General features: G+C 44.1%; 1 protein-coding gene across 1 annotated transcript; it reads left to right on the top strand.

Annotated features, from left to right (window-relative positions):
- Window positions 1-5640: 5640 nt before the first annotated feature.
- LOC142578049 (uncharacterized) lies at window positions 5641-14800 on the top strand. The gene is made up of 5 exons (XM_075687466.1): window positions 5641-5872; window positions 7938-7999; window positions 8124-8213; window positions 8963-8989; window positions 14643-14800. The coding sequence occupies exons 1-5, from the start codon at window positions 5656-5658 to the stop codon at window positions 14700-14702; spliced, it is 456 nt and encodes a 151-aa protein (XP_075543581.1). The 5' UTR covers window positions 5641-5655; the 3' UTR covers window positions 14703-14800.
- Window positions 14801-15118: the final 318 nt, after the last annotated feature.

The raw sequence follows: 15118 nt of genomic DNA, 5'->3' as shown, positions 1-15118 counted from the left end.
ACGATCAAGCGACGATTTCAGCATGACGAGAGTCGGATCATGAAGCTGGAGTGACAACTATGGACCGAACACGATGACATCACGGCGGCGTGAGAGCAATTGCATGATGACTCCATGACGACGATGGCATGACGATAGTCGAATGACGATGTTAGAATGATCACGATGGAACAACCGCGACGGCATCACAACGATGGTACGGCAATGAATGCATGATGACGACTGTATTTCGACGACACAATGACGATGATGGCCTGGAATTGCTATGAGGACAAGGCGATGACGACGATTGCAGGAAGACAATGGCGCGACGACGACTCTACCACAAAGACTAGATATTGCTGGCATGACGACGACGGCACGACGACAGTCTTTCGAGGAGGCTGTAGTTACTACGATGAAATGACAGCGAACAACATGACGGCATCACGACGGCAGTGTGACAACAAATGCATAACGACTCTATAACAACGATAGCGTGACGGCGACGGCATGAAGAGAGTCGGAGGACAAAGCTGGAATGACGACGATTGAACGAAGCATCACGACTACGAGCACGTATCTAATGGCCGAAGCTATTAGACAACTTGGGTCACTGCGTCGGCGCAGATGGCGTCACGGCGACGGCATGACGAAAGTAAAATCATGAAGCTGGATGGACGAGAATGGATTTACCACGACGGCATCACGAGAATCCGCATATATCTTGTGGGCCAAGTTGGTAGGCAGTTTGGGCAACTGGATCGGCGTAAGGGGCTAGATAGGCTCAAATAGGCTGAAGTAGGCAAATAACGGTTTAAATTAGTATTCTGATGATGATAATGATGATGATAGTTAACAATACCTGTAAAGTATGTGGTCCTTTCAATGTCTTCCAGCTTTTTCTTAAAACCAAGACAACGCCATTGCCAGCGAATTTCACGGCGCGTTTTAGAGCGCAACTCTTGTCGCCCGTTCCTGCGGCGATCGCCGGTCTCGCTGGCGTCGGTGGCTTAACCGAGCGAACTAGCACAATGAAACATGAAAGCGCGAACGCGGAGCGGGATATGAATGACGCGAGCCGCAATCGGCGGACACCAATGAGAGCGATGTGAAGTGCGCGCGGAAAAATGGTGTCACGCGGACCCGCCCAGCTGCTCGATGCGAAGTCGTAATTGGTCTAGGCCGCACCATTCCTTTCGTAATATCGTCTGCTCGCGTCAGCTCTCGCTCGCGCTGCTTTGGTTTGCTTGAATTGTCTCGTTCGCGCTTGTTTCGATTGTCATGGTTTGAGTTTGTTTCGTAATCTGGTTGTACGCACGACGCGAATTGTGCAGTGCTTTCTGGAAGTCACGCAGAACCAGCGATTATACTGGAATTTTCGACGAGTCCTGTATGAAAGTCGACGCGCTGGACCCGCAGATCAGTTTTCGACGACCGCCGACTCTGCTACATGTGTATCTCAAATTCGTTGCCTCAGTATATCGCGAAATGAAAACACATCTAGCGCGGCACTGAAATTTCGCTTCGGAGAGTACCGTAATCGTCAGTGAATTTTTATTAGTGAAGTAAAAAATTATGGCTCTCTCCCGTAATAGAGTATATGTAAGCATGAAATGGGCTACCTGGAACGCATATTGGCTGGAGATGATACTCGCAACCATATTAAAATGGGTATAGTGCGTGTTCACAATGGCATACCCCGCCACATCACGCCACACCACAGCACACAAAACTGTTTTTACCTGAGGCCCATTGCAAGTGTCGTCTCGGCCAAAGAGCCTACCGTGGCGCACCGGATGCAGCCGGCTTGGTCATTCAATGTGGCACAAAATCTCTCAAGCCGGCGCAAAAACCACGCCGTGGAACTCACGGACCGCTGGCGTTGAACAGGCAACTCTGTCTCAGCGCTAAATGACGACAATCAAGTGTATGGTTCCCTATATCTGCCATTTGAACGTCGTCTATGGGAAATGACAAATAACATTTCAGCGTGCTAGAAGTTACAGATTGAGTGATGTTGTGAACAAATATTAGGAAGAACTCGAAAGCAATATTTTTTGTAACTTGTTTTGGCAATAACGGGCGTATTTAATACGGTCCCGTAATGCGGTCCTGCGGGCCATAGAGACCGCATTTTGTTAAGCTTTGACTGGTTGCCTCGGATGATCTCGTTTTGTTCTCGTAACTTGCCCGGACAACGGATCTGGCTCGCGCTTTGAAACGATCGAAATGTATAGATTGAAGTACACAGACGTAAGAACGTGTGAAAACGCTTAATTCCAATATGTATATAATGGCGCGAAATCAACGACGTAAAGGCACGCGTCCCGCGTTCTACGGCTCTCTGCAGCATTGCGAGAAGCTCAAAGACGAGGCATGGAACGTATGAATAATTTTGACCGTTTAAACACTCCTTTGCTCCCGGGAACTCGCGGCTTGGCGCTACTGGAATGCCGTGCGAACGTGTCACAAGCTTGTCATTGGCTTGACTTTTCGACACCATTTAAGGCAGCATGTATACGCTCTCCTTGCAAATGAATCAACGGTCAGACGCATCAGATTGCTCTTATACATTTTTCATGATGCTTAGTTAGCGCATTTTGCATAACTGAGCTCCTGGTGAGTTTGCTTTATTGTGTGCTTCAGTGACGACCTCGTACGCCTGCATCAGTAGAGACTGTTAGAATTGCTCAGTAACTACCTCGTTAGCTTCTTGTTCATAATTTTTAATTGCGTTCTTGAGCTTTGCTCAACGAAGAGGTCATTACCATATACTTTCTGGCCTGAATAAATATTTTCTTGCCCTCTGGTTCATGCTGTCGAAATGTACAGTCGGCGTCACCCTTGCTGCCTCGGCGCCCAGGAATTAGCCAGCGACGTATAATGGTAGTCGCTGGGCAAAAACGCGCCAAGCAGCTACCGTGAGAGGTCAGGCCCAGCAGGCAGCGTTAGACGTCGCTGGCTGCCTCAGGGGCGTCCCGGTGGGCGCCGCTCCCGCGGTCTACATAAGGGTGACGCCGAATGTACTTAGTCTTCTTCCATAGGTAATACACATTGCGATTCCAAGTATACTTGCGGACCTATTTGTGACTATTTTCACTTTCCTTATGGCACTCAAGGGCCACAGGATCTGTAATAACCTAGGCAGGTTCGAAGAGAGATGATCCTTTCTTTTTCTTTTTTTTGTATGCGTGGTACATATTTTTTGCACAGAACAAAGTGATATGATTACTCTAAAGCTCGTGTAAAGCTTTCGAACAGTGAAATATTGCACGTCAAAGACCATGATTAACCCTCACGCTTATATTTTGCTAAGCGAACATCTCCCATATCGTGGCTCTCATTTCAGTAAAATATGAATTCGCTGCCGCATTCTGCAGGATAGCGAGCAAACCTTCTACGCTGTCTGTAAAACACTTCTGTTGATTGCTCGTGTAAATATTTCGCGTCAAAGGCTGTAATTGTTCCACAGACTTCAGACTTCACCAGCACATAATATCACATGACCGGCATTTCCCGGAAGTTAAAGTTTTTGACCAGATCTAGTTGTGCCAGGACACCGGTACACTTACGTACAACAATTGTAACACTTTCTAGCGCTGTATTAAGTCTGTTAAAGAGAAAGCCGTGAATCACCTAAGCACTTCTTCGTGTTCATCAGCCATTATTGGGACCCTTTTCCACCAAATAAGGATTCGCTGTCACTCCCAGTTCTTCTATAGGGGTGCAGCAAAACCTGCATGGTTCGTATAACATTTGCATAACGCTTTACAGCTGTTAAATAAGTAATTTACTGAAAGGTATAAACTATCCCACACACTTCAAAATTTGCACGCACACCACCAATCACATTGCCCATATTTCCCCTAATTTTGTTGCTCCAGGAATACTTCGGGTAATTTGTACACGCTTCATGCCATGTATGAAACCAGGAAGCAAACAAGTTTTCAGTAAATATCTGCAAAGTCCACAACTATTCCACATAACCTGAACTTTTGCAGCACATTCAGCTTAAGTATGCTTCTTCCACTATCCTGCTCTTGTCCCCTCGTCTTATAAACCACGCTCAGACGCTTCAAGCGGCATCGCTTACCTTCTTTTCAGTCTCTTCCTCTATATTCAGCCGCCACCTAAAACAACCGCACGTGACGTCACCGTACTAACCTGTTAGAATTAACCTGCCGAGAATGACAAGGCCATTTTTGGCGAAGCTAACTCCCCAAAACTCGTGTTTCCACCAAATATAAACTCGATGCTGCATTTAGTTTTCTCAGGACACTGGAAAACGTTGCGTTTAACTACAGTGTAACACTTTTGGTCACTTGCATACGTAATTTACTGAAAGTGTACAGACGTACAGACACCGTTTACACTTTGCCGGAACCTCATCCATAACATGACCCTTATTTTTTTCCGGATGTTAACTAGCTGCCACATTCAGCTGCTTGAGGAAACCGAGAACATATTATACTCGGTTCGCAAAAATTGCTTCTAATGCTCTCTAACGCATGTATAAGCAATTTCTGCAAAGACTGCACTCGACCTAAAGAGTTTAGCAATTGAGGAAACATCATGCGAACCATGCCCATGACTTCTAGGAGCCATGTTTAGCTTTCCTACGACATTGCCCGAAGAAAAGCCCACACTTGGTATTTCACATATTAGAAGAATATAAAAAGCAACGAATATTTAATTACTGTCAATTCCCATAATGAAATCACTTACCTTGAATGTTCGCTGCACAAAACAATTGAATTACGAGCTCGATGGTGGAATCGAACCTTGGTACTCAGCATGGAAGCCCCATTGCTCTAGCTATTAGGCCACAATCACATTTTTGTTTAGTGCCTGCCACGACTGCACGCATACTTTTGCCGCACGCACACCAACTAGCTGTCTGAAATGACCGCCGCGTGGTCGCATTGCGAAGCAGGGCCGTGCGAGCACACATGCGAGCGCGCCAGTTTCCTTCAGCACAAAGACGTAGGAATGAAAGGGGCAAAGTTACGGCATTTGATTAACCTCTTCACGAAAGTTTCGCTTCACATAGAGTCCACGATGTGCGTTGGACCTGCGTAACTTTTTTTACCTGAAGCTGATGGGCATCAGGTGGCCCGATATAATCGTTTATCGCTTGAATATCTTCCATTACTTTGCACGCAATATATCACTAGTTGCGTCCAAATTTCAACTCGATGCATCACTGAGCCCCCAAGGACGCCGGGAAAACACGTGCTACTGCTATACGTACGCTATTGCAATGACAGGAAACAGACTCTTCCGAGAAAGATCACTGCTGACGCAGGAGGTGAAACGTCACGACCACCTACGATACGCGTCTCTCTTCAGCCTCATCAGATCGGGGCAAAAGTGCGTGACAGGAGTGATTAAGACGCGCCACGAAACTGCAACTATGTGGGGCGTCATGTTCGGTCAAATCGTGCAGTGCTCCTGCTTTCAACGCTAAAGTTTCCCGTTGCGTGCCCGTCTTGTGGTGCAGAAACAAAAAGGGGCGTTCGGTTTTCCGATGGTTTCTCGTGCTGTTACCTATTATATTACGTTCAGGGGCGTTTAAGAAAGAGGCGTTTGCACTGTTGCGGATAGATAGTTTAGCGACGAGTGGGAAAGGCGGAAAGGCTCGTCAGTTTCACGCTTGGCGTGGTGCTACGCGCCATGGTCAAGGCCACTCGAGAGGCGACGTGCTTATATAGCCGGGCACGCGACGGTTGTTCCACTGAGCCTCTCGCTGCACCACTCCTTTGGCTGTTCTGCGACTTTGTTGTCTCCCAGCAGACATCCTCCGACCTTAAAATGAAGGCTCTGCTCATCTGCGGACTCGTCCTCGCCGGAGCTTTCCTCGCTGAGGCTGCCGGTGGTAGGGAACTGTGCGGTAAGCAGTGCATCGGCATCATCATTGTCGTATAAAATTTATTTATTATCCTTATTATTAAGAGATAGAGAGAGAAAAGCTTAACGGGCAGAAAAGTAAAGAGGCCGGCGTCAGCGAAATGCCTCTGGCTTGCTACTCCCCGCTGAGAAAGGTGTTTGGGGGGAAAAGAAAGATAAGATATGAGGAAAAAAGCAGGTGATATAACGAAGGTCATGATGAGAGCTGCCCATTAAACTGTTTCTGTGGAACGCGCACGTTCCCGCTTCGCAATACATGTGCCTCCGCAGGCGGAGACCGAGGCTACTGCAGCATAGTCAGGAGGCTTGGGGGTTAATGTGCAGCTGGGGGCTCTAATATGGAAGGGGACATTATGGAAGTCAGATAGTCAACGGTACCTAACAAAATCCTGGCTTGCGGCGACAGTAATTTTTTTCTGGCACGGTGTTCGCATTGCTGTGCGCGTATTTCGCTCTGCTTTCTCAATACCTTTATTTTCTTCCATATAGGTATCGAATACTTAGTGAAAATACTGTTTAAAACTTTGCTATCTATTTTTCATATTGCATTACCGTGTTTGCCATGTGCTAGGCACCTTTCGAGTAACGAGGCAAGGTCATAGAAGTGCGCCGACACTACCTTTAGTGTCCCTCAGTCCCTTGGCCCTAAAAATTAAGCCGCCAATACAAGCCACCTCCTCAGCTCTGAACGTGAGCTAAACACCGCTCCTCTGTTTGGCTTCCTTCTTGTGACGGAAATACGGCTGAAAATATGCGGTTCACGAGGACTTACAAGAATTGAAGGGAACTTCTTTTGGATGTATATCGATAGAAAAAAGTATTCGTATGTGACCCTGACATCGTCTTTTGAAAACGACAATTTGATGTCTCTCGCTCTCCCATCGTATATGAATGTTCATAATGCCTACATGATTCGGACTAAGAGTATTTAAGAAATAAAGTTAACCTATTTCTCTCATCCCAACAATGTTGCCATCATTTAAAACTTCACAATAATCTGCATCACAAAATTGGAATTGCGTTCACTTTCGCGCGCGAGTTCCACTGGAATAATTACAGAAGTTTTTTGCAACGGTGAGGAACTTTAGTTTTCAATTGGCCTGACTAACGCGATGCTGGCTGCATCAGGCGTCTTCTTTCTTTCTTTCTTTCTTTCTTTCTTTCTTTCTTTCTTTCTTTCTTTCTTTCTTTCTTTCTTTCTTTCTTTCTTTTTTCTTTCTTTCTTTCTTTCTTTCTTTCTTTCTTTCTTTCTTTAACGCAAGTAGTGCTGCTATTTTTGTGGTGTCAACTTCAAACGCAGTCAGTTATGGTCTGACCACTGGAGATGCATAATGTTTTGGATATATAGTTGCGGGATATTTGCAGAGTGTAGCGCAACGTTCAAGATGGCGTATATTCACCTAAAAATCCTGCATCGCTTTTTTCATAAGAATAACCAACCTTGTCGATGTCACCATAGTCGCGACAACGTGACAATATTATGAACTTCGTAAAAAAAATCGGTCGTTCAAGCTTGTGTACTTTACCTTTGTAATAATAACTGCCTTTCATTCCCCATCTCTCCTACGTTATAAAACCTATTATGTCGTTCTACTTTATTTGTTTCCCTTGTCATGTTTGCATGGTATGTGTAGCTTTGTCGCTTACATTTATGTAGCAATTGAAAGCAGCTGATTCTGATTTCGAGCTTTAGTACTGATTGTAAATATCTACAAGTCATCGAAAGGCAATACGGTGGCTCGGAAAAGAGGATGCGCACTAATACGATGTCGTACATGATTATTGTGCTGCAAAAATTGATTTAACCTAGATGGGCAAAATGCAGAAAAATATTGAAAGACAGGAGTTTGAGAATGCTCTTATAGTTTACAAAATTTCGTAGGATGCCGTAGGTATATATGTTCATTCGTGAAAACATTACAACCATTACAAACATTACAACTACCATGGTCGAAGACTTGGTTGAATGAATAAAGACACCCAAGAGGAGTGCTATTCCCTTCACTAGGCACGTGATATGCCTAACGTAACGCTTTATTTTTTTCCAGGTCTGAGCAATGACGAAATCAAGGGAGTTCTTAGCTGCATGACAGACAGCGCACCCCCGGAGGTACACCTCACTCACTCAATCACTGAATGAATGAATGAATGAATGAATGAATGAATGAATGAATGAATGAATGAATGAATGAGTTTTTTTCTTTTGGTCACCTGAACATTGACTCTGAATGCAGGTGAAGCCAAAAGCGTTGGAGATGCTCGGCGAGAAAGGAGACAAAGCGGTTGACCTTATTAAGGCCAAATGCGAGACGGATATGGACTTTGTAAGTGCACACGCATGAAGTTCTCAGGCGTCAAAAGTTCAGTTTGTTTGGAGACTAGTCCGCATATTTTAGTGTCCAGGTTGTGATCCGTGTGTTCATGTTGGAAAATGCGAAAGTCAGTTCCGCAGATGTACTTGGCTGAATTTAGCTTTTGTTCTCGGCGTATATAGTTAACGTTTGCATTTTACATTGAAAACTGAATATAGGATCTTTACTGATGGAGATATGTATGCTTTTTCTAATGAAAAATGTGCCTAAGCTGTCATGTGTTCTAAAGGAAAATGTTTGCAGCCTCTTTTCACGACCACAGTAACGAAACAGTGGCGTGAAACATAAAGGAAATACGACAAGGGAGCCTGCTGTCCCCTTTATGCCCTTTGTTCCTTAAAGGTCTCGTGTGCTAACCGTGTGCAGATGCTTTAGTGAGAGTGATAATTCCTAGTCCACACAGTGGCCATTCTATACGAGGCCATTGTTTTGTGTAGGGTATTTACGCGAGCTGGATGTACATCAGCCGAGCAGTAATACCAGCCTAATTGTTGCTTTCGAAGTGATCATTCGACATGCTTCAGCAATATGCAAGACATGAGCGCGTGTATTTAAGAAATCCGGCGCATGTAAATTGAAGCATCATGCTCTATATTGACTGACGTGTTCTGTTTAACATTAAGGATAACGTAAATTAGCGTTATTTAAGGGTCAACTAACACAACTAATAAAGCTGAATCTGTTTTTTTTTCATCATGCAGGGCGAGATGATTAGCACTGTGTTTTCGGTAAGTGCACATCCCTTATTACTTAGTCGCATTAATTTTGTTAAAAGATAGGTTGTTTTTCTGCAGTAAAACATTGAAACGGGGAATTTATTGTGCGTTGGTGAATCGCAAATCGCCTTCCTGCTGGTAATAGCACCTTCGGTCACCATCGCAGCAGGCTTTTGGTTTCCCGTGTCGGTACAAAGAAAGGTTGGAGAAACAACGGAGGAAGTGGTGTTGCTGAAAAAGCATATGTAGTTTGTTGTGTTCTAATGTTATAACAGAAAGTTATGGGTAAGAAATATTGTGAGAGCAGCATCTTTCTTTATTTTTGAAAGTAATTTAACACGGCAGGCATGCCAAGAGTGATATCAATCAATCAATCAATCAATCAATCAATCAATCAATCAATCAATCAATCAATCAATCAATCAATCAATCAATCAATCAATCAATCAATCAATCAATCAATCAATCAATTAATCAATCAATCAACTGTGCTTAATAAAGTGCCCAGAAACAACCTCGAGGGTCTTGGTGCTGGAGCACTCGGCAAAACAAAGCACAGGAAAAACAGTCCAATCCCACACACACATACTCACGCGTGCACACATAAAAAAACGTAATACGTTCGCGAATACAGATTTTAACAGAGCATAAAATGTGCACACGAAGAGAATACAACGCAAAAGTGGAGAAAAAGGAAACGATTACAGAATGACGGAACACACAATGAATATGAGAGTTCTTGCTCACTTATTGAAATTCCTCTGCAACTCCTGTCAGAAAAATAGTAAAATTAGGTATGAAGATATCCAGGCGCTGCGAATGGGCGTTATATGTCGCCTGCACTTTAGATATAGGGTCACAAAAGTCGGAAGGCTGAAAGGCGCGCTACTTCCTCGTGCTTTTCTGCGGAATGTATAAGCGCACATTAGAAAGCAAGTGCGAGCAGTAGATTTTTTCGTGTATTCATTTGTGGAGAAAAAGAATATGTCATTTGTTGCGTCTTCAGGTGAGGGTAGGTAACGTGAGAGCCTGTATTAGCTATATGGAGATAGAAGGCTTTTGACAGAATCGATCTTTATATATAGATGGGAACTTTTTTTGCACACTTTCGAGAAGTTGACAATTTGACCTACAAGTGCCGCCCCAAACAAAGGAGGCTTACTCAGGAACTGGAAGACATACGTTCTTGTATTTTTATTTTTTTTATTCAGCATTGATTTAGACACAGTGAAGGTCTTGGATGGCAAGGCTAAAGGCAGTACATTGTCTGCCTGACTAAGGCCCTGTGACCCATACATTGCTCAACAGTGTGGTAGCATATGACATACAGATAGTATACACACATATCAATAGCGTGGATTAGACATACATAGCATACATTGCAAACATACGTGCATTAAATACAACAATCACTATACAACTTTCTAAGTAGAAACAGTTTAGGATCAACAGAGTAATATGAACACGAAAAAAACTTTATATATATACAAGCACAAAATGAAACGCACTTAAAATAATTGTACATAAAACACACAAAAAACCAATTAGCACAATGTCAATCAGAAAGGGAAAGCAAATATTTTTTCATGGCACTTTTAAAGCAGTATAATGATCTGAAGTTTTGCGCTATAGTGATCGTGTTAGGATGTGCATTTATGAAGGATGGGACTAAGTATGCTAGTTGTTTTCTACCGTAGTTCGTCCTGCAAAATGGAACTCTAATATGGTCATGCCTGAAATTGTATTGGGTGTAACTTGAGAGGTGGTTTTGATAAAAAATGAGTGAATTTTTCACGAGTTCGCCTCGTATGTATATAGCGAGCTTAAGTTTGTACAGTTGATTAATTTTTAAAAGTGCATGCTTTACGAAAAAAGGTGCCGTGTGATCGCGGGGTCCAAGGTTCTCAACACAGCGAACTGCTTGTTTTTGGAGACATATCAATCGATCCAAGTTTGATTGGAATGTAGTCCCCCATACCAACAGGCAATAACTAAGATGAGACTGAATTAAAGCATAATACAGACGGCGTTTCAACCAAGTAGGAACAAGGTATCTAATTTTAAACAATATGCCTATTGACCTACAAATGCTAGAATGAATCTTCGTTACATGAGGTGTAAAACTCAGGTTCTCATCAAAAAGCACACCTAAAAATTTAAAAGCTGAAGTCCGCTCGATTACACAACTATTGAACTTTACACAAAAAGCACAGTCATCAGGCCTATTCCTAGGCTTAAAAACCACATATTTTGTTTTGTTGACGTTTAACTGCAGGTGGTTTGCTGATAACCAAACTAAAAGTTGATCTAACCAATTATTAGCTGTAATTTCTAGCACTCGTAGACTGTCACCTGAGAAAAACAAACTTGTGTCGTCAGCATACAAGACTATGTCTGGAGTAAGCGGTATGTTTACAATATCGTTTACGTATAGAATAAAGAACAGGGGACCCAAAATTGACCCTTGAGGGACACGGAGTGCAATTTCTTTCATGTGTGAACAAAACCCATTATAGCACGTGTATTGCTGTCTGGTAGTGAAGTAATCTTGAATAAGTTTCAGGGCCACTCCGCGAACTCCGTAGTATGACAGTTTATTAAATAGGATGGTGTGTTCAATGGAGTCGAAAGCTTTTCTAATATCCAGGAAAAGCCCAACCGTGTATAGCTTGTTCTCGATGTTACTGAGGAGTTTTTCTTTGATCTTAACAAGTGCCATTTCAGTAGATCTGTGTTCACGGAGGCCAAACTGTTGGTCCACAAGGGCGTGGTTTCTATCTAGAAATTTAGTTAGTCTGCACTTTACGAGTCGTTCCAACACTTTTGAGAAAAGAGGTAGTATGGATATCGGTCTATAATTATTTAAATCAGCGACAGAGCCTCTCTTATGCAATACAATCACTTTGGCAATTTTCATAGAATCGGGGAAAATACCATTCACGAAAGCACTGTTACAGATATGGCATAATGGAGCCGAGACAACATCAGCAACAGATATGGTTGGTCCTGCTTTTATGTCATCAGTCCCTGCTGCAGTATTTTTTTTTAAAGCCTTAAGAACGGAATACACTTCCGTTTCAGTGCAGGGTGATAGGAAGATAGAATTGGAAGTCTCGTGGTTTAGAAATCTTTCAGGTGGCAGTAATGAACCTCTAGAATAGGATGACCCACCACCAAGTAAAAAATGATCGTTGAATTTATTGGCCAAGGAAGTTTCACTGTATTCAGTGTCACCAAACGTTAGAGTATTCGGGTTTGTGTTATACTGGGTTCCTTTTAACCTGCGAACTGCATTCCATAATTTCTTTGGAATAAGTTACAAATCGGCCAGGTTGTTTGAAGTCTATCGTCACTCGACATACTGTGCCGAGCGTTCGAGGTGCACACTGCCTCGTCTGTTGAGCGTGGGGCGAGAAACTCAGATGGCTACGGAAGTACACTCCAAGGTCCTTTGTTTGCTGAGATTTTTGCAGAAGAACGTCTTTAACGCTATAGGGAAATAAGGTCCTATTAGTCTTCCGCGTGAAGTTTACAATTTTCGTTTTTTATGCGTTTTTGAGCAGCTTGTTTCCAGCATACCATGACGCAAAATTCGCAATGTCCTTCTGAAGAGTGGCGCAATCATCAACATTTTTTCCACTTTGATAAGTTTCGCGTCGTCAGCATATAACAAAACTGAAGAGTTTTGAAGGACTGCCGAAACGTCGTTTATTAATAAAGATCGAGAAAAGAAGAGGGCACAGGACAGATTCTTGAGGAACTCCACTTGTAACCGCACAAAGTTCTGACGACTGACCATTTACGCTAACGTAGCAGTACCGGTCGCATAGATAGCTTCTTATTAGCGCTGTGACAGAGTGGTGCAGATCAAGCTGTTTCAAATTTTGAAGGAGTATTTTGTGGCATACAACATCAAACGCCTTACTTGGGTCAAAATAAATGACATCCAGCTGTCCTTCCTTATAGATTGCTTGAGAGGCATGCGTCATGAACCTAACGAGGTTGGTAGTTGTGGAGCGTCGCGATAGGAAAACATGCTGCTGAGGAATGATAGTACTTTTAATAGAAGGTCAAATTGTTGAGGGCAGAGTTGACTCGCATAATTTAGATGCTGCGCATAGGAGAAAAATAGTCCTGTAGTTATACGCAGCAGTTTTTACCCCTGACTTAAGGAGGGGAACGACCCGCGCTTTTTTCCAAGCCTTTGTGAATGTGTTCGTCTTTAAAGCAGAATTAAAAAAAGCACCGCCCATGCACTCCGTACACACAGTAAACCAGCGAAGTTGAAATGTGCGGCCCGGGTGTTTATGTAGACATCGACGTTGTCGCTGCTCTGCCCCGCGGGCCTGAACCGCCGTATCCTAGGCCTGCCGTCGCCGCTAGCGATCTCGCTCGGCAGCGGCGTCGGCGGCGTAACGTTGACGCCTTAGCTCCGCTTCGCGATCTAGCTCGGCCGCACGAGCTGCAGCTTTGGCCCGACATGGCCGCTTGCGCTCCGCATGGCAGGCCCGATCTGCTGCCGAGGCGTTGACGCGACGCCGACGAGATCACTCCCGCTCCTGCTGTCGGCGCTGTTGCTCATAGGCCAGCTGCTCCTCGGCAGAACGAACGATGCTCGGTCATCCCAATGCGAAGTCGGAGAGAGACTGCTGCGCGCGCGCTCTGCTACGAGAGAGAAACGACGTCGCCATCAGCAATGGTTCGACCATCGTCGTCTTACACAGCTGGCTCCGCCTGCTGCTCATCGTTCCAGCGTAGAATTTCACTTCTCTTCTGTCGTCGTAATGGGGAGGCCGCGTTTACGGGGGTATGCGCCATTGCTTTAGGGGGTATGAGCTTAACGGTGTTTCTGTGGTCGGGCCACAAGTGCTTCGCCTAGGCCCATATACAGCTTCGCTACAAAACACAAGTAAGCATTGGAACAAGCAAGGCCCCGTACGTCTTAATCAAAGCAGGTGGAATGTCATCAAGACTACACAGAAATACGGTTTTAAGCTTCTTATGCTCTTAAAGACAAGTCCCTCGGAGACCGATAGACTTGAGTCCAGGGAACGGTGATTGGAAAGCTCACTAACTCCGTCACTGTACCTTTCCCCGTACACAGACCCGAAGTGTAGGGCGAAGGCGCCCGCGACCTCTGGAACAGGTTGGTTGTCGCCACTAAGTAGAGAGATATATTTTGTTTCTTATTGTTGGATGGCTGTTCGCGAACGCGTCTCCAGAAAGAGTTTGAATCTTGAGAAGTACTAGCTTCCAGATGTGCTATACAGATGGAATGGTCACGCTTGTAAAGACGTTTAGAGAGTGCCCTGTACATTTAAAATCTATGTGCCAGTGTTCCCGATTTGTACGGTGGGCCTTTCTGTGAATAATAATAATAATAATAATAATAATAATAATAATAATAATAATAATAATAATAATAATAATAATAATAATAATAATAATAATAATAATAATAATAATGAAACTAGAAAATCAAATACTAACGGCGTTATGCGGTATGCCTCAAGATGCAGCTGGCGGCCCGCCATATGAACACTATAAAAGGCGCCTTGATTGAACATATTGTGTAGCTGCAATCTTGAGAAATGCTGAAAGTACCCTAAGGGCACCACTAATGGGGAAATGTGTCGCTATTTCGTATTTTTTGCCTTTTTTGCAGGAGACCGTGGCGACTGGCATTAAGGCGGCCTACGCTCAGTGCAAGCCTGCTTCCCGCTAGCAAGCGAGCCATTGGAATCCTGCTTGGATAGCGGACCACATGGTTCTTGTAGAACAGTTGCATGCCAGCAAAAAAATAAATATTAGATAAAGCAGGCATTCCTGGTCATTGTTTTCTTACTCCCCCGAGATACGACTCCGGATCTTATCTTTGTCAAGAACCTGGAAAACGTCAAGTGGACCAACACAGTCATGGGCCTCGGTAGCGATCATTGCATCATCGAAGCGGTGATCAAGGCTGCCCGTAACAAAACGAGGGCCCTTAGGTTCACTGAATGAGACTTTTTCCGAGCCAACCGCTCCGAGCGCGTCCTTAACAAGGATATGGACCTAGACTCTTGGTGCGACGAGATAAAGAAGGATGTGGCTAGAGCCACCAAGGAGGTGACAACCGATCTGGAGGTGGATAGGATGGAC

Source organism: Dermacentor variabilis, chromosome 4, assembly GCF_050947875.1.
Source record: "Dermacentor variabilis isolate Ectoservices chromosome 4, ASM5094787v1, whole genome shotgun sequence".
Classification (NCBI taxonomy): Eukaryota; Metazoa; Arthropoda; class Arachnida; order Ixodida; family Ixodidae; genus Dermacentor; species Dermacentor variabilis.
This window is presented reverse-complemented; position numbering and strand designations above follow the sequence as displayed.